Below are 19,204 nucleotides of genomic sequence, written 5' to 3'. Positions count from 1 at the left end.
GCTTTCTGTCTCCCTGAGCTAGATTGGATTTCAAGGATAGAAATGATGATATGTACATATGTTACACTGATAAATGTAAAGGGAAGCACAGAAATAGGAAAAGCAAGGAACTTTCCACTAATTCTAAGCTAAATGTTCCTGAGCAAGAAATTCGTAGGATGGGAGCAAAATCACAGAAAAAATGATAAATGATGTTTGGACCACAAAAATCTAATCTGCTTATTAGAAATATTGTCACACATGAAACCCCCATACTTACAGACCAACAGAAAATCACAAGCTGAAAACGATGCCTGTTGCTCATTATAAGGACGTATTGTAATGGGTTGCAAATTGCCAGATACCTATCATATGACATTACTGCAAGAAGCAAACATTGTGACATGATGGCAATGCCAAAGAACTGAACCTGAGTAATACAGGCAGCAATAGACATGGTCACTCCTCTTCTTAGTAACCCGTACAGCATGTTAGGAACCCCAATAATAATATTGCTTTGTCTGTGGTCTTGTTTTCTAAATCCACCACCTAATGTATAAGTACAATTAATGGTTTTATCCATCCATTGGTAAATCTTATTTGCAAGCTTTGTATTCAGCTGATATTCAATTAAAAGTCTTGCATTTTGCCCTTGGTGTTCACCACCTTGCACATTGCATGTTATTAGCCTTTAGCATTCCATGCCCCATGTGTAATTCCTACCAGAGTGTGTGCTCTTGGGCCTACAATGGATCAAGATAACTGATAAAGGTACATGTGTCATTTCATAGGCTGTGGTTTTTGAGGTGTTGCTCAGGTCAAATATAAATTGTGGTATGTTAGAATAAATGTACACCAACAACAGGTACAGGTACAGTAGATTGCAATTAAGTTACCCCTTAGTTTATTGTGCGCAAAGTAAAAAAAAAAAAAAACATCTCCTTCCCACAGGGCAAATTTTATACTTCCTCACAGTGCATTCCTTGCACTGAAGGAATGATACAAAATATATTCTTAGCACATCTTTATGTTATTGTTATTAAGTGGTTTCTTTTTGCACTTACAGAATGTCAGTCACTGGCAGTTGCTTGATGCTCAGTTTATTTGGAAAAGCAAAAGGACAAAAACAAAATGATTTTTGCAACAGTTTTTGCTGTAAACAGTGTTCCAACACCACAACAAATCAGTGTATTATACCTGTTTCAGCCATCAAGTGCTTTTATGAATTAAATGTTGAAGCCTAGCAGCCTATGTACTTGAAGGCATACATTTCTACATTAAAGCTGAAGCTATTAACAAAAAGTGCATTTCTGTACAAATTACCCAGGAGCTTAACACCTTATTAATAATAATAAGGAACTAATTCATCTTGTTCACTACATTTTAGGGAACAAAAAAACTGAAAAGGAGAGTTCTAAAGAAAGCAACTACAGTGGCTTGCAAAAGTATTCGGCCCCATGAACTTTTCCACATTTTGTCACATTACAGCCACAAACATGAATCAATTTTATTGGAATTCCACGTGAAAGACCAATACAAAGTGGTGTACACGTGAGAAGTGGAAGGAAAATCATACATGATTCCAAACATTTTTTACAAATAAATAACTGCAAAGTGGGGTGTGTGTAATTATTCAGCCCCCTGAGTCAATACTTTGTAGAACCACCTTTTGCTGCAATTACAGCTGCCAGGCTGTTAGGGTATGTCTCTACCAGCTTTGCACATCTAGAGACTGAAATCCTTGCCCATTCTTCTTTGCAAAACAGCTCCAGCTCAGTCAGATTAGATGGACAGCGTTTGTGAACAGCAGTTTTCAGATCTTGCCACAGATTCTCGATTGGATTTAGATCTGGACTGTGACTGGGCCATTCTAACACATGGATATGTTTTGGTTTAAACCATTCCATTGTTGCCCTGGCTTTATGTTTAGGGTCGTTGTCCTGCTGGAAGGTGAACCTCCGCCCCAGTCTCAAGCCTTTTGCAGACTCCAAGAGGTTTTCTTCCAAGATTGCCCTGTATTTGGCTCCATCCATCTTCCCATCAACTCTGACCAGCTTCCCTGTCCCTGCTGAAGAGAAGCCCCCCCAGAGCATGATGCTGCCACCACCATATGTGACAGTGGGGATGGTGTGTTCAGAGTGATGTGCAGTGTTAGTTTTCCGCCACACATAGCGTTTTGCATTTTGGCCAAAAAGTTCCATTTTGGTCTCATCTGACCAGAGCACCTTCTTCCACATGTTTGCTGTGTCCCCCATATGGCTTGTGGCAAACTGCAAACGGGACTTCTTATGGTTTTCTGTTAACAATGGCTTTCTTCTTGCCACTCTTCCATAAAGGCCAACTTTGTGCAGTGCACGGCTAATAGTTGTCCTATGGACAGATTCCCTCACCTGGGCTGTAGATCTCTGCAGCTCCCCCAGAGTCACCATGGGCCTCTTGGCTGCATTTCTGATCAGCGCTCTCCTTGTTCGGCCAGTGAGTTTAGGTGGACGGCCTTGTCTTGGTAGGTTTACAGTTGTGCCATACTCCTTCCATTTCTGAATGATCGCTTGAACAGTGCTCCGTGGGATGTTCAAGGCTTTGGAAATCTTTTTGTAGCCTAAGCCTGCTTTAAATTTCTCAATAACTTTATCCCTGACCTGTTTGGTGTGTTCTTTGGACTTCATGGTGTTGTTGCTCCCAATATTCTCTTAGACAACCTCTGAGGCCATCACAGAGCAGCTGTATTTGTACTGACATTAGATTACACACAGGTGCACTCTATTTAGTCATTAGCACTCATCAGGCAATGTCTATGGGCAACTGACTGCACTCAGACCAAAGGGGGCTGAATAATTACGCACACCCCACTTTGCAGTTATTTATTTGTAAAAAATGTTTGGAATCATGTATGATTTTCGTTCCACTTCTCACGTGTACACCACTTTGTATTGGTCTTTCACGTGGAATTCCAATAAAATTGATTCATGTTTGTGGCTGTAATGTGACAAAATGTGGAAAAGTTCAAGGGGGCCGAATACTTTTGCAAGCCACTGTATATAACAACAACGTCAGTCTGGGAGAGATGCAAATATACCAGGTCAAAAAATAATTATGTGAAAATTATGTTGTGAAAAATATTAATGTGTTTTATAGCTGAGTAACGTTGGTTTATTTTTTTTAGACGTTGCTTTCTCCCTGATACTTTTTGTAGGTTTTAAAAGGATGATGTAACATTTGGGTATAAATATACATCCCAACAACCCAGAGCTGGAAGAAAGAATAGCAAATATCTCTACTGCCACCATGTATTTGCCTTTGGAGCTCAAGTATGTTGGGATGAAAGCGATCCACACACAGCAGAACACCAACATGCTAAAGGTGATGTGTGAGGCTTCATTAAATATGTCTGGAAGACTTCGGGCAAGATAAGCGGTAATGAAGCTGACAGAGGCCAGCATTCCAATGTACCCTACTGCAATGTAGAATGCCACAGCAGAACCTTCATTACACTGCAAGGTCATCACAGATGGTTGGGATCTGGTATCATAATCAGGGAATGGTGGGCAATGTAGAAGCCACATAATGCAAATTATAACCTCTCCCATTGATAAAAGAAGAACAAGACTCCTTGGAGATCTTTTTCCAACCCAGATCTTCAACATACTTCCAGGTGTTATAGCATGAAAGGCAATCAGTACAGTTACAGTTTTCCCCAAAACCGAGGAGATGCTTGTGGTAAATATGACTGCAAAAGTAACTTGTCTTAACATACAGGTCACCTTCATGGGTTGCCCTATAAAGAGTAATGTGCAGAGAAAGGATAGTATAAGTGTTAGTAGAAGAGTATAACTAAGTTCTCGATTATTGGTTTTCACAATCTGGCTGTGTCTGTTCTTTATAAAAATTCCAAGGACTAGAGATGCAGTGATGGATAACAGAATTGCCAAGATTGCTAAACTCAAACCCAGAGGTTCAGCATAAGACAGAAAATCAATGGTTTTCTTGATGCACTTATTTTTTTTCTCGTTGGACCACTCATCTTCTTGACATCTTATGCAGTTATCCATGTCTAAAAAGGAGATTGACAAACTAAAACTACATGACGTAACAAACACATTTTAGAATGTAAGAAGTACAAAAGACTTATATACAGTATATGTTACCAAAGTATATACAGTATATGTTAAAGCAGGGTTTTATTTGATTTGTTTTTATAGAGGCCTACATTGTTTGGGAGACAGAGATTGGCATGCAGCTTAAAATGAGTATAAGTTGATAAGCAAGAAAGTTCATGGATAACTGAGAGCGGTGGCTTTTTACTGGTTGTCTTTTATAAAGTCAAGTTTAGGTTGTAGGTTGGAAAGACCTCAGGATTCCCAAATGGCCCATATCTCTAGGTGTTCACATAAATAAATTCTGTCCTATCTGTATTTACAAAAGGATATTGGGTATTCAAGATATTTAATCAAAAAGGATTGACAGTCTTTCGCCACCAAATCAAATTGTACCTAAGTCTTATGTTTATTGCAGAAGGGCATAAAATAAAAAATGGAAATGAAGCAGATATGCCTAATTTGCTTAATTTTAATTCCAGTTGAGCCAGGAATAAAGTTAACGGGGATCATTTGCACTTCCTATGTATTTCAAACCCTGCAAATATTTTTCTTTCAAAAAGTTCTACAATATAGTTTGGCATTATAACATTATAAAATCACCTGATACGTTGGCAATCTCTCCATCGGAACACTGTACGCATTCATAACAGCAGGCTGGGAGGCCTTTTATTCCAGCTTTTCTGTATCCCGGCTGGCAGGTCCCAATGCACACAGACTGTGGGATCTGTTATTAATATAAACAATGCCCTTCAGATGAATACGTTATTTAATTTCTCATAATATATTTCCAAATGATATATTATATTCAATATATTATCCTTCCTATTTTTTATGTTTGAAAAATTGCACCCCAAATGGGTTGTTCATATTTTTTTGCCCCATTTTCCTATTGAGAAAAAATGCCAAATACATTTTTTATAAACCTGCCCCTAAGTTAGGACTGACAGTACTGTTTTACTCTAAACGGGGCTTATTGGTACTTCTTGGTTAACTGGGTTTTTTTATTTATCACAATCATTAAATCAATCAATTATTTTTTATTCAGTTTGTACAGTGCAGTACTGTACAGTAAGTACAGGCAGATGGGTCATGTGGGTCAAAAGGAACAGTATAGTTTGCACAAGCCTCTTAAGTACAAAAATTAAATTAATTATGATTTATATAGTTAATAATTATATAGACTATTGCTATTACTATTACTACATTAAAATGTTAGGCACCCCCAGTGATTGGAATCGCTTACCTGAAACCATGGTTTGGTGCTCATGTTAGGAGAAAGCCACCCCAGCCTGGGGTAGCTGCGAGGGAGCGATCCTCTTTCTTCTTTTGTATTTGCGCTGCTTGCACATGCGCAGTAGAGGGAAAAGCGAAACTTTAACAAAAAAAACGTCTTTTTAAATCTACTGCGCATGTGCCGGCCCCGGGATCCTGAAGATAAACAAGAGAAGAAAGAGGATCGCTCATTGGCAACTTCCCCGGGCTGGTGCAGGTTTTCTCCAACAGGAACACTGGCCCGGAGTATAAGGTAAGCAATTACTGTCACTGGGGTGTATCTAAAATTGTGGCACCCACCCAGCGATTTTACCTTTCCTTTTCCATTAACCCTTTCCCTGCCATGAACGTAGGTACTACGTTGTTTTAAAAAAAGCAGTTTCCTGCCAACACCGTAGTACCTACGTTCTTTCATCCTAAGTGCTTTGCCGCCGGTGCAGAGAGACAGATGTGCCCCCAACCCCTTCGGCAACGAGCTGAGGGGGTTGGGGGGGATGGTCCTGCGATGCGATCGTCGCAGGACCATCCTACAAGCAGCAGATGCGATCGCATTGCATCTGCTGCTTGTACTGCTTCCTGCTTCCCCCCTGAGCGCCGCCTCCCACCTACTTCCTCGACGACTGCAGGAAGGAGTTCTTCTAACTCTTTGTATCTTTCAAATGGGGGTCACTGAACCCAACAGCTCCAAAACTATTATTCTTAAGGATACAATTTTACTGTTATTGTTACTTTGTATAACTTATTTTAACACACAGGCCCCTTTCTATTTATATACCAGTCTCACATTCAAACCACACCCTGGTTGCTAAGGTAATTTGGACCTTAGCAACCAGATAGCTGCTGAAACTGAAATCTGGAGAGCTGCTGAAGAAAAATTGAAGTAATTAAAAGAATACAATTAAAACAAGACCAAGTAGTCTCAGTATATTACTCATTACATCATATTAAAAGTTAACTCAAAGGAAAACAACCCCTTTAATGTAAGGTTATGCACCTGGGTAAAAATATGTACCCCACTTATACCCTTAACGGGACTGCACTAGGCAAGGTTATTTAATATCAAAGTCCCTCTAATGAACCTAGATTACAGTGTCACAAAGCTATTGCACCATATTATGATAGGAAGATGGTAACCTACATCATTCAGTGGAGTCCCCCAGATGATATCTGGCTTGTTGATAAGGAGCTGCTCCCCAGGAGGGGCTGAGGAATTGAAGGTCCCAACCTTGCTAATGGCTACTGTTTTATTTGGGTAAGAAATCCAGTTTTCAATTTCAAGGTTTCCCTGAACCTCTCCATGTTCATTAAATAATATTTCATCACCTGAAGATGTCTGGAAATGGACTCTCTTTAAATGGTTATTTAACTGGAAAAGAAACATAAAAGTATTCACAGTAGTTTCAAGTAAGTAAAACACATGTGACCTTATACAGTACATGGACAACTTCCATTCATTTGCCTTTGTATGTAATATCCTGTCACCTGTATTCCTTTACAAGTCAGGTACTTCCATGTGTCATAGAAAAACCAGCACTAAAGCTAGGCAGGCTTAACCCTCTGACCACCAGAAGATATTCCTTTTTGTAGACTACAGTTTTAGGCCAGTTGTTCAACTGAAGAGAGACTGATGAGAGGCAGAGGCACTGATACATCCTGTTCATATGCCATATACATACACAATGCCTGTCAGGAACTTCCTGGTCTAGAACCAGGGACCTGAGGTGTACTGGCAACTGCTTCTCTAGCTTGAGTCACAAGAAGCAGTGTGGTTCATGTCTGGCAATTTACACCAATGATTTTTGTTCTCTCTGCTTCTGTATTTCCTTGTTGACACTACCTGGGATCAAGCTGCAGGCAATAGCTCAATTTAGGATCTATTTAGGTCTGCCTGCTCCATCCTGTGCTGGGTTATTAGCCATTTGTGCTAAAACCAAGCCATCTGTGTTCCTGTCCTATATGTCAGTTTCTGTCCCGCCCTTGTCCCCTTGTTCTGTATCCCTGGTTTTGACCTTGACTTGTTACATGCAGTTTGTGTTGCCTGCCCTGACCTTGCGCCTGTTTTTGGACTTGCTTGATTGCAGCCTGCCTAGACCTTTAGTCTTAATCTGGATTTTGTTTTCTGCAAGTTCCTTTACATTTCTGCAGTCTCTGTGGTTCCACTTTTCGTTATTAAATCTTTTGTTCAAAAGCAGTTTGTGTCAAACCATAGAATGTTTGCTAATTACACAGCATATTGGCTCACCACAACCAGTTTAAAAAACATTCTGACCGGAACTTTGGTGTAGAGTAAAGAGTTTCCAGCACAGGTCACTCTTTGAGTGCAGGTGCTTCACTCCAGTGTGAACCCATTAGAATCAACTACCTGGTAATGTTAATTGACAATCTAGATCAGTGTATATGCTAAGATGGGTTATTGGCAATGGCTAATCCTATAGTTTGTCCCAATGTGCCTAAATAATTGCTTAGAAAAATTTGTACTAAACAGGGGCACTGCTGCCATGAGGTGAGTTAAGAAACTTGCCTACAGTGGCAGCAAAAGTTGCTCCTGGTAACTTTAAAAGGCAAAATTTCCGATTTTGAAATTAGAATTTTAGCTCCTCTAGTGCAGAGAGCACAATAGCACCTCTATACTAGTGATGTGGCCCCCTTGACCTCTCTGAGGGAGTGGGGTGGTGCCATCTCCTAGGTCATCAAGGGGCAGTAGGTGCCAAAACACCCCTTGTAGCAAATTATGATTTTGTGACACATCCCATATTCATTTTTTTGGGACTGCTGATGTTCTAAAAGTGTTCATCTATCATTCATGTATATACAGTATTTGTGTGTACTATTGCACTGTTGTTTTGGCACATTATACAATTTGCCCACACTGTAGTATTTAAAATAAGGTATAGCTACCTGTGCAGGATATCCTGGATAATGCTGATATGGAGTACATCCAGGAAAGGAAAATCATACTAAGTATGATTTTCCTTTCCTGGATGTACTCCATATCAGCATTATCCAGGATATCCTCGCCCCCATGCCCCATCAGACAGACCCTCCCCAAAGCTTTAAAAAGCCTCCCACTCTATGACGTCTTTGTTAAGAGCTTTAAGACTACCATTGTAGAAGGGATGGGAAAGTACTGATATGGAGTATGTCCTGGAAATGAAAATGAGTATGGTACAATTTTCCCTGAATGTCCTCCATATTAGCATGATCAGGGACATAGCAAGATAATGGCTAGTTGGGAGGGAGAGTAAGTTCTGAGAGACTTCTGGATAATACTGAAAAAACTTTGCTGAACCTATTCACTGTAATGCTAAAAACTCCAGGTACAGAACCTAGTAATGTACTGGAGACTTTTCAGGAGGATCAGCCGATCTCAAATCCAACCTAAGGGAAGGCAATCCTGCTAGGACCCAGACCTACACAACAAAATGAGTGTGACCCCGATCTGACCAACTCACTTCACTATGATAAGAGGTAGGCAGTGCCTGACACACCTCAAGAATTCAACAAAAACTATTTATAGGTATACCAATGTACAGCTGTAAAATTCACACCTCCTAGGAATGAAATAAACCACAAGTGGAAGATACCTGTTCGAACATAGCAGAGAGCCAGATCTCTATACACATCCATATCTATAAAATAAAGCAACATAAAAAAATAATGCAAAGTAGAAAAAATTGCATCATGGAGAAAGTACTGTAGGCAGGAGCTCTACGTGCCCTGTCCAACGTGCCCTGTATGTGCTTATGCTGACCTCTTGACCGCTTATAGCAGACTATCCTATAATGATGTCTAAAAAGTAGCTATCATTCCAAAGGGTATAAGGGTAACCTATTTCCATAAATCCCACTTATAAGGGTACTGCAATGACAAAACAGTTCCTAATTTTGGGCTAAGCTGACACATTATGGCAACCATCTATGAGGATAACTGCCATAAAATGAGACAAGCAGGGCAACCCATGCCTTATTACTACCTTGTTCTTTGAGCAAGCACCAAGAAGCCGACCTAAGTGCCCATGCCACTACACTGATATCACCTGGGAACAGGAAGGCATAATCCCTGCCAACATAGGCAGGAATACCTTTCCAACTATCAATGTCAATGTCACACCTGCTAGACCTAACCAATGTGTAAGCCCTGTATCCTGACCAAATCTTATGGAAGCCAAAAACACTATGTCCCAAGCTTCCCAGCTGAAGACACCCTGTCTTACAAGGGAGAAAATTTAAGGGCAAGTAATTAACTGTTGCACAGGCAATAACATGACCCACTTAACTGGGCCCTAGGCAGGGAGATATTAAAACTACCTCTAAGGGTTATAATGACACAGTCCATAACCTAAAAAGCATATGTCACCCCCAAGCAGTGCAAATGTGACCCCCAGACACATCCCTTACAGATAACCTCAGGAACACAAGGTCATAGTCAAACCCTGCAACCAGAACAGCATTGTAAGAACCTCAAAGAGCAAACACTGATGTCCTCTTGGGGGAACTAGGTATAGAATGGCAGCTGCCCCAAACATGTACTCATAGCATGTAACTGAAAACCAGGAGAAACAAACCTTAAATATAATATTCTCAAGCCTTGTAGCATGTATACAACATGCCAACTAAATTCAGGTCTAAGGAACCCATAATCTAAAAGCACAAATCCTACAATCTTAACAGCTCTAACCACACAGCCAATTAAATGCAAGGGTTACATTCCCTTAACTCAGCAGAAGCGACAATAATAGCTCAGCAAGGTTAATACAAAGGAATGTACATGTACCCTTTTTACTGGCTGTTTGTAGGGTATCAAGCACCCAAACCCCTTCCAACAACAAACACAGCATAGCTTCTAGAACAAGCATCCAGCTGTACAGCTATTTGCCCAGTACAGCAAACATTCAGTCAGCTTAAGCTTTATGTATGCTTACTGCCCGAATTGTTACCAGCCACTGTTGCTAAGGAAACAAATAAATAATATCCAGTACCCAGATATTGGCAGCATAGGCATGGGTAATTCAGGGTTCCAAAATCACCACAGAACACAGTGAAACAAATATAACAAATGAAACAAATAAAATCCACTGGTGATATTGTATAGAGAAACAATGACAGTAGCACATACATTGCCTGAATGATAAATACATGGTAACACACTGTAACACGGTTAGATTGGCAGATGATTACTGATCATGAAGCCTGCCTGTCCACAAAAGTAATTATTGCTGGCTAACAAGGTAACAGACTACAGCACTCTGCAAGTTTAGTACCTACACGTTAGAATACAGGACTCTGAGTTACCTATAAATGCTATAGCTTCCTAAACCAACAAAAATATGGCAATAAGGAGCACTACTTCTAATGAAGCAAGAAAAGCAGAATCAGTATTACAGAACATGACCTTCCAAGCCCCTGGTGCTTTTTGACACAAGAGACAATTTCTTTTGATGAGAGAGACAATTCTTTTGACGCACAACAATCCATGCCTGCCGAATTTTTTCGCCCATCACTAGTGATACCTTTACTGGATAACTAAGATAACCATAGCAAGCTTTCAGAACATTTTAGTTCCTTTTCCAAGCTGGTAATTAGTTTGAAAAATAAACTAAAATGTTCTGAAAGCTTGCTATGGTTATCTTAGTTATCCAGTAAAGGTATCACCTTTATACCAATTTTGTTATTTTTTATTTCGAAAAGTTTACACTGTATCATTTTGACTGGCCAGCACGGTACATCAACTACTGCTACTACAAACCCTTAATCACATTCACCTGAGGCCACTCAGGATTGCATCACGTTCCCAAAGGTTACTACCCAGTCCCTAGGTGCCATTCCCACTTTCCCAAGGCTAAAAAGCAAAAATAGTGCTTCCAGTGGAACAAGGAAATTAGAAGATACAAAAGGCACCATAGAGGTGGTAGGGGGGCTTTTTAAAGATTTGGGGAGGGCCTTCTGATGGGGCATGGGAGTGAGGATGTCTCAGATAGTGCTGATATGAAGGAAGTCCAGGGAATTGACACTTTACAACAAGACTAGCAAAGATTTTTACCTTGCACAAGTTAAGTTGAAGTTGTGATTCAAAGGGTTGCTTCTCATGAGGCTCACCATAAAGCACCTTGTGTAGGGCGTGTGCCAGGGCATACACGGCAACATACATATTGTAAGTGATATGCAAGTTGTTGACAACATAAAAGGACATATCAAGGAAACTCAGAGTATCATTCATTGTACAGGCTGGAATGTATATCCCAGAGGAATTGTCTCCATATTTTAAACAACGAAATATTACCAACCACAAAAGGGCAGTAATTTCATCATTTGGGAATTTGGTAGGATGAGCAGTGTAGAAATATTCCTTGAAGCCGGGAACGGCTCCTTGGTGGCCTGAGATGATCAATGACCCATTGAGTGAAGAATACGCAAAGCTACTCATGTTTTCCAGAGATGATGGAAATAATAAATGTCTTTTGAGTGTAGTTGTCAACTTTATAGTTATCACAATGTGGAGCAGCATATGGGAGTTGCTGCTAATAATAATCACTTTTGCTGATGAACGCCTAATTTTGTCTATAGCGATGGATAATGTTAATATATTTTCAGTAGTGTACAAAGCCATAAATTCCACGCAACCCCCACTTATTGTAATTTCAGAACTTATTTTATTGGCCGCTCTCTGGTGACTTTCATCTTCTGAGTATATAATTCCCACCCACGTCCAACCAAACAGTTTAAGCATCTGACTGATGGTTACAAAGTGATACTTTTCATTGATGATAGTCCTGTAGAATGTTGGGTATTGCTGCCTGTCACCCAGAGCAGGATCCTGAGCCCCATAGCTGACCTGTAGAGAATGAGATATTCTGAGACCTAGCTAGGAATTTACTGAAACTTTTATCCTGTCAACACATTTGATTAAAAATCACCCTGCACAAGTGAAAAAATAAGTAAGTAAACTGACCAAGGTCATTATTGTTAATTACATATATTCTAAAAACTGTTGCGTGCTAGATATGAAGGGTCATTAAGGAGCGTCCCTTAGTGTCTATCTAGCAAGCGCTTGTACCCCAGGCAAAGCAGCACTCTGCTCCTCACGCTGGATTACAAATCTGGTGAATGGTTTTTAAAAATAAGAATTTTACTCACAGATAAGTGTACTGAACACTAGAATTGCAAGATAGCAAAGTACATACAAAATGAATATCTTAAAAAAAGAAATGAAACTGAAGCTAAAATCAGTAAATTACACACAATTTAGGTTTGTAACTGCAGCATACAAATACATTTAAGTAGTTAATTATTAATGCCTGAATGGGAGGATATTTATTATAGTGTGTAAGCCAACGTCACCAGTTATCCTTCTCATAGTAACCAATCAGCAATTAGATATGAACGGCCACCTACAAGTTAGAAAATAAAAGCAAACATCTGATTGGTTGCTGTGGGCAGCATCACCAGTGATATTGAATAATTACATCTCACCTGAGGGAACCTGTAAATTGTTGTCATGTCCGATACTACATGGGTCAGTGAGGAAAGTAAATGACCCACAAATGCAGCAAGTGTTCCCTTGTCATTGCAGGAATAGTTGGGTACAGATGCCGCCCTCCCAGTCAATATGCTCATAGTGTTGGCTGCTGCCCGACTTTCACTGGTGCAGGCATCATAGATACGGTAGCCAAGGGTTAGGTTGGGTAAGATATTAGCATTCTGATTGATCTCCTCAATGGCAAAAATGGCTGCCAGATAATGTTGATAATAACTAATGGATGGACTGGAAAAACAAAAACACAAGTTATTCTCTAAACAAAGCAACCCATTGCATTGAAAGATAGTCACACGTGCAGATTAGTTATCTTTCTATCTGAGCAAAAGGACATGGATAGATGCAGGTGGTTAGAAGGCAAAAAACTAAAGGCACTTTGAGTAGTATTTGTTTCCTATAAGGGAGTATTATGTCAACTCTATTTGGGTTATATGGGCACATATGCCGGCCATGTCATCCCTTGCTGCTAGCAATTTCAAAGTGAGCAGCCCTCTAGGTTTAACTTAACAGACTGGCTGTTGTTTTTAGACTTCAGGTCCCCTATTTGTAAACCAAAATTGTGTCAGTTCACATTTAACCTTACCGCAGCACACAACAAAAAAATTTCAACTTCCGTGTTTGTGAGAGGAAAAGTCATGTGATTTTAAAGATTTGGATTTGGTTCAACCAGGACCATGGATTCACCGAATCCTGCTGAAAAGGCTTACTCTTGGCTGAATTCTGAACTGCATCCCTAATAGCTACCCTGATTATTATCACAGTCCTATGGTTAGGAAGTTTTAGTGGGGTGGAACTCTAAAGCCACAATCAACAACAGTCAACAACACAATCAACAATGAGCATGAAAATTTTTTCAAAATGTTCAAAAACATAGTTTTCCACTAGCGACAAAAAAAACTGTTGGACCAAAGTAGGGGTTCTTTAATGGATGGTGTTCAACCCCCAATAAGGTGCCACAAACTGGTAGAACCAGTGTTTAAATGCATTAACGCTTTTCTTATCATCACATAACACCATATTAAGACCATTTATATTGGCACTGTGTTCTCTCTTTTTATAGTTACCTGTATATCACCCAAAAGGTGGGAAAGGAAAGGCCTTGTTCTGAAACAGGCAAGAGGCCCATGCAGTTTAAGCACTATGCTAAAGTATAAATGTCTCTAATATTTGCTGAAGCTTGAAGATATTTCTGTTTTTATAGGACATGCTACTCTCATTTTAAACCTCACAATAAATAAAATTCCATCTGCCCAGAACCTTTATATCAGATACTAATAAAGACAGACAAAACAGTGTAGTGTAGAAAAATATATAGATAATCTATCATCTGGAAAGCTTGGAATCTGGATAGAAGGGGTCTGTACTGTTGATCATCTTGACTAATAGCTATTAAAAACATATTTAGAAGCCCTTATAGGAAGGTTTTGCTAATAACATAGATTAATGCTAGTTTCATTCACAGCAAGCATAAGGGTTATTTTTACAGAGAAAAAGTTGCTTCAGGAAAGGACATTTCCATATTTTAAAGCTTTCTGGATACTAAATCCCATACCTATTCCCATACCAATCCACTCAGAATACTTAGTAAACTAATGTTTGAGTTTAAAGGAGAAGGAAATTCATTTTGGCATTTTACTGCCAATAGATTCGCCACATTAGTGCCACCGAGAACGCTATCTTTATTTTGCAGAAAGCTTTACCATACCTGAGTAAACAGCCCTAGAAGCTCCCTCTGATAGCAGCTGCCATTTTAGCTTGGTCTTGGTAGCTTCCTGCTGCAGTTATAGCCATTGATAACACATTTCTAAGGGAGGGGGAAGTGAGTTCTTATGCATTCTTATGGGAGGGGGGAGCAGGAGAAGGGAGGGGGAGAGGGAGAGAGGAGACAACTGAGCAGACTCTGGCCTCAAACCTGAAGGAGCCCTAAAAGAGAGGAAGTCTGATACCAAAGAACATGTTCCCAAAAAAAAGAGACAAGAAATCCTGTGTTTATATAGACCTTTCTGATAAAGCTTCCTTAGTTTTTACCTTTCCTTCTCCTTAAGGTGTTTTAGAGTCTTTTAGAGTACATTGTCTGTTTTCGGAAAAGGTTTAAGAAAGCTTCAGAAGCAAAAAAGGGATCACACTTAATAAAATCCTAGAAGAGAATGCAGAGGTGAAATTTAGCCCCACAGTTAATAAGACTAACCCTGGCAGCATGAATGTTGCACATCAACTATCAATAATGTCACCAATTAGGTCCTGGGCTTCTTTAAAGGCTTATGTGAGTATATTGTAGGTGGTCCTTAGCCACTAATGTAACTTGGGGAACCTCAAAGGCAACAGAAGATGTTTCTACCTGGGGTGGGGACCGGAAACTAGTTATCTCTCCCCCTAACCCTCATGTGCCATTTTCCCCAAGCCAACACATGTTCATTCTAACCCTACCCCAAATATCACCCAAGCCCTCACACTGCTATTCTGTCCCAACCCCACATGTGACTCTCTCCTCCATCTAGCCACTAAATGTGCATTCTTCCTTATACCCCATTTTAGATTCTCTCTCTTATTTTCCATCTGTTGTCTGTGCTTCATCCCCCCTTATACTTTGTACTTACATTTACCCTGACAAGAAGCCCTGCACCTTCTTTCACCTGCACAGTAATCTATACTGCTCTTTTTCTTATGACATTGTAAGAGCCATCATGGGATTGGATAGACTGGGGGAAGTTCAAACTTCATTGGCAGCTATACCAGGACTTGATGAAAAAATGAACAGTTCAGAGAGCTGCACAGGTCCAGGGAAAAGCAGCTCACTGAAAGCAAAGGGGGTCTGGGTAATCAAGGTGAGTACAGAACGGGCCCCCCTTGACAAACTCCCATTGTGTGGGAGGCGGCCAATCAGCATGTATGAAATGAACAGTCAGTAACAATACAGGGGAAAATAGGCTTTACATTAACAACTTATATACAGAATAACACTGTTAATAAGAAAAAACGTGTGCATTTTGACTCCAGATATGACGTTTTGGGGGGAAAGCAGGATTTACTTTCATTAATACAGTTACTTTGCAGATATAGGTTAATCAAATGGATTTGAGCAAAAAGGGGAAAGAAAGTTTGCCCTTTAGTAAATTACTGAATTTGTACTTCTTCGCCTGGGCGAAGTTTCACTATCGCTGAGCTTCTTCGCTAGCGTCTTTAAAATAAATAGGTGGATGCAAACCTGGCCCTGACTTGGGAGTATGGAAAAAACGGCTAAAAAATGATCATTTTTCATTTGGGAGAGATAGGAGGCATGAGTGCACCTACCTCCTTGGGCCACTAAATGTTAGAAAACTAATTTTGTTAGAAAAGCAGTGAGAATCAATTTTGCTGGTACAGAAGATTAATGAGAATATGACTTACTTATGGCATCTGGGTGGGGAAGGTTTCTCGGTGAATTTGGTTTCCATTACAATTGTTGTTGACCTAAACAAAGAAAGAACTATTCCCAAGATTATATCCCCATCCTGTTGGACTCCACTCGGACTCTGATCTTCCAGAACACAAGCAGAAGCCCCCGCACTCCCTGGCAGTGTCAGCAATAAAGCCACTATCACAAGTAACACGGGAACCAGACAATATAATCCATTAAAGATTTTCAAAGATACATTTTCTAGGATAAATGAGTTCCACTTCATTGATAAGATGGACTGGAACAGGTCAGTGCTTTTGAAATTAAAAAAAAACAAAGGTTAATATCCTGTAAAGTATTTTGGTGTAGGGAACTGTGATGAAAACATTGATGATACTAAGTAGGAACATTATATTTACATGCATTTAAGACTCTGTGCTCATCCACATGTTAGTCATTTTGAAAGAAGGTCTAACCAAATTATATTAGTATGGCCCTTGCTTTATTGATTGATTTTTTCAAAATATGCCAGGAACGCTACAAATTGCCAACATACGTATACTTATATGATGAATATAATGGATTTTTCAGTGGGTGAAAGCTAGCATTCACCAATTGATAAATATGCTTAATAAAATCCCATAGGACTAAATAGAATGTGGGTGAGTTTTTATGTACCCGTATATACTCGAGTATAAGCCGATCCGAATATATGCTGAGGTAACTAATTTTACCTAAGAAAACTGGAAAAACGTATTGACTCGAGTATAAGCCTAGGGTGGGAAATGCAGCAGCTACTGCTAAGTTTCAATAATCAAAATAAATACCAATAAAATCTCATTAAATGAGGCATCAGTGGGGTATATGTTTTTAAAAATGTATTTCAAAGAAAAACAGTAAATTAGCTCTGTAAGTGGAGAAGAGGGTCAACAAAAACAATATGGTATCAACAATGATACCTTAAGAGTACTGCCCCCTTAGCTCAATCAGCAACCAAGCTAAAACACAAAGAGTTAAAATCATTCAAAACTATATATAGTTTACAGTATATAGAATACAAAGTGCAAGGCCTAGTGCAGAATGGGACAGGTGAGGATGGTAGATGAAGATGAATTTGGGAGCAGGCCAGGGCACTGGAGGGTCTGGTTGTGGGGGCCTCATTTGCACACAAAGGACAGAGGATGGAGGGGCCCATGGCACCCGACTCGAGTCTAAGCTGAGGGTGACTTTTTCAGCACATTTTGGGTGCTGAACAACTAGGCTTATACTCGAGTATATACAGTACAGCATTAAGCAATAAACTCACATTTTGATAAATCTGCCCCATAGTATTTGTGTACTGGGGGAATGTGACAAAAGTTGTTAAAGTAAAAAAATATAAATAATGTTAACGATTTTGTTTTTGTGAAAACTATTTCTCTGTTTTATTGATTTTTAATATCATTGCTATGAACCCAAAAAAGTTTAGCAGCTCATCCGCCAGTGATCAGCTCCATGGATTCAGAGCTTATCAAGAGTCAAAACTCAGAATAAAAAAATCACAGGGTTTATAAAGGCTTTTACTTGGAAACATTATGAAGGAGCATAGGAATTACCAATGGGAGAGCATAGAGATATTGCTTTACAGCACAGAAAAACAAATAACTGCCCTCGAGGGTAGTAGTAACTAAAGAATCCATCCAAGTCAGGGGGGCTGTACGGGGGAATCTGCATACACAGATTTTAGTTCTCTCTCATTATGTAATAAAATGGTTAATGGAAAAGTATTTATTGTAAAAAATTAATAAATAGTAGATAAAAAAATACCACCTCTGTGCAGGTCTTACGAAGAGTTCAAAATGACAATGTTATATTATAACTATGCTGTGATAATTATTAGACTGAAAACAGATATATTTACTGCGATCTTTGTTTGTTTTTCAATCTATGATTTTATTACATTCTCCATACAGGATATGCCTGCCTAAATAGACCTGTGTGTAAATGCTGCATGCAATAAGAGATCTTTTGTCTTGCAATATGAGATATGCCTGTGTCTAACCATCTGTATAAAATTATACTGTATTTGTGGGTATATATCAGTGTACATAGAATATCTTTTTTGAACAGCAACATTTCATAGGACTGTGGGCCCTTCGCAGATTACTGTATGTTGGGTACAATATAAGGCACAGAAGTCTGCACTTCAGGCTAATGCCACACTGGGCTTATTCTCAGGCTACAGATAAGCACAGGCTGAGAGTTAGCCCCTACCTTCACATCAGCCCTCAGCGTCTGTATCCAGAGATACTGCAATGGCCAGGGTGCAGAAACAGCACAGAGTGGAGGTGATCGGTAACCCTGTGTTTTTCTGCCACAGCCTGGTGTAAATGACTTGTATTAAGTATGTAAAAAATATATTGGTGGTGGTTATGAAATGTTGTTGTATAATTTAACATTTACTGTGCTTTTATTCTTTCATTGTAAATATAACGAAGGCACTTTAATGCTGGGATTTCCCTGAACATTCTAACCACTCTCCACCCTACTCTGAATAAATGTATAGGAGATATTAATCTAAAAAACATTAGCAGCCAGTAAAGGTGTGTGAGGGTGACATTCACAGATGCTGTCCTTCCCATTTATAATAAATGAGATATAAATGATATATATATATATGATAAAATCAGCACTGTGTGGCTGCCTGGCAGGGAGGAGAGGCTGGTGGCTCATTCAAACTTAATACAAGCTGTAGCATAGAGGTCATTGTAATTATCAATGAAATAATGTTTCTTTTGTGATATATTAGGAGCAGCACTAGACTAAATATATATGTTTATTTTTTATCAATTATTTGAATGATTACTACATAAATGTAAGAGATCATCTAAAATGTAATGATCAAGACTGTAGCAGCAGCTTTGAAATGAAACACAATTGATTTTTCAGATGATATTAAGGGGATATC

The 19,204-nt window shown here is 39.4% G+C and overlaps 1 protein-coding gene across 1 annotated transcript; it reads right to left on the bottom strand.

The window, feature by feature from the left end:
- Nucleotides 1-3,098: 3,098 nt before the first annotated feature.
- LOC100487510 (vomeronasal type-2 receptor 26) lies at nucleotides 3,099-16,543 on the bottom strand. The gene is made up of 7 exons (XM_012968802.2): nucleotides 16,269-16,543; nucleotides 12,818-13,109; nucleotides 11,388-12,179; nucleotides 8,933-8,977; nucleotides 6,487-6,714; nucleotides 4,677-4,800; nucleotides 3,099-4,030 (listed from the first exon to the last, which is right to left on the bottom strand). Exons 1-7 carry the CDS (start codon nucleotides 16,541-16,543, stop codon nucleotides 3,099-3,101), a joined length of 2,688 nt encoding a protein of 895 aa, XP_012824256.2.
- Nucleotides 16,544-19,204: the final 2,661 nt, after the last annotated feature.

This window comes from Xenopus tropicalis, chromosome 8 (assembly GCF_000004195.4).
Source record: "Xenopus tropicalis strain Nigerian chromosome 8, UCB_Xtro_10.0, whole genome shotgun sequence".
Classification (NCBI taxonomy): domain Eukaryota; kingdom Metazoa; phylum Chordata; class Amphibia; order Anura; family Pipidae; genus Xenopus; species Xenopus tropicalis.
This window is presented reverse-complemented; position numbering and strand designations above follow the sequence as displayed.

Excerpts from the sequence above, each read along its gene's own strand:
- LOC100487510 (XM_012968802.2), bottom strand. The coding sequence starts at position 16,543 with ATGAAGTGGAACTCATTTATCCTAGAAAATGTATCTTTGAAAATCTTT. Across the intron at positions 8,978-11,387 it reads TTCAACTTAACTTGTGCAAG|ATATGGATGTGTATAGAGAT; the intron begins GTAAAAATCTTT and ends TTTATTTTATAG. Across the intron at positions 4,031-4,676 it reads AGAGATTGCCAACGTATCAG|ACATGGATAACTGCATAAGA; the intron begins GTGATTTTATAA and ends TCTCCTTTTTAG.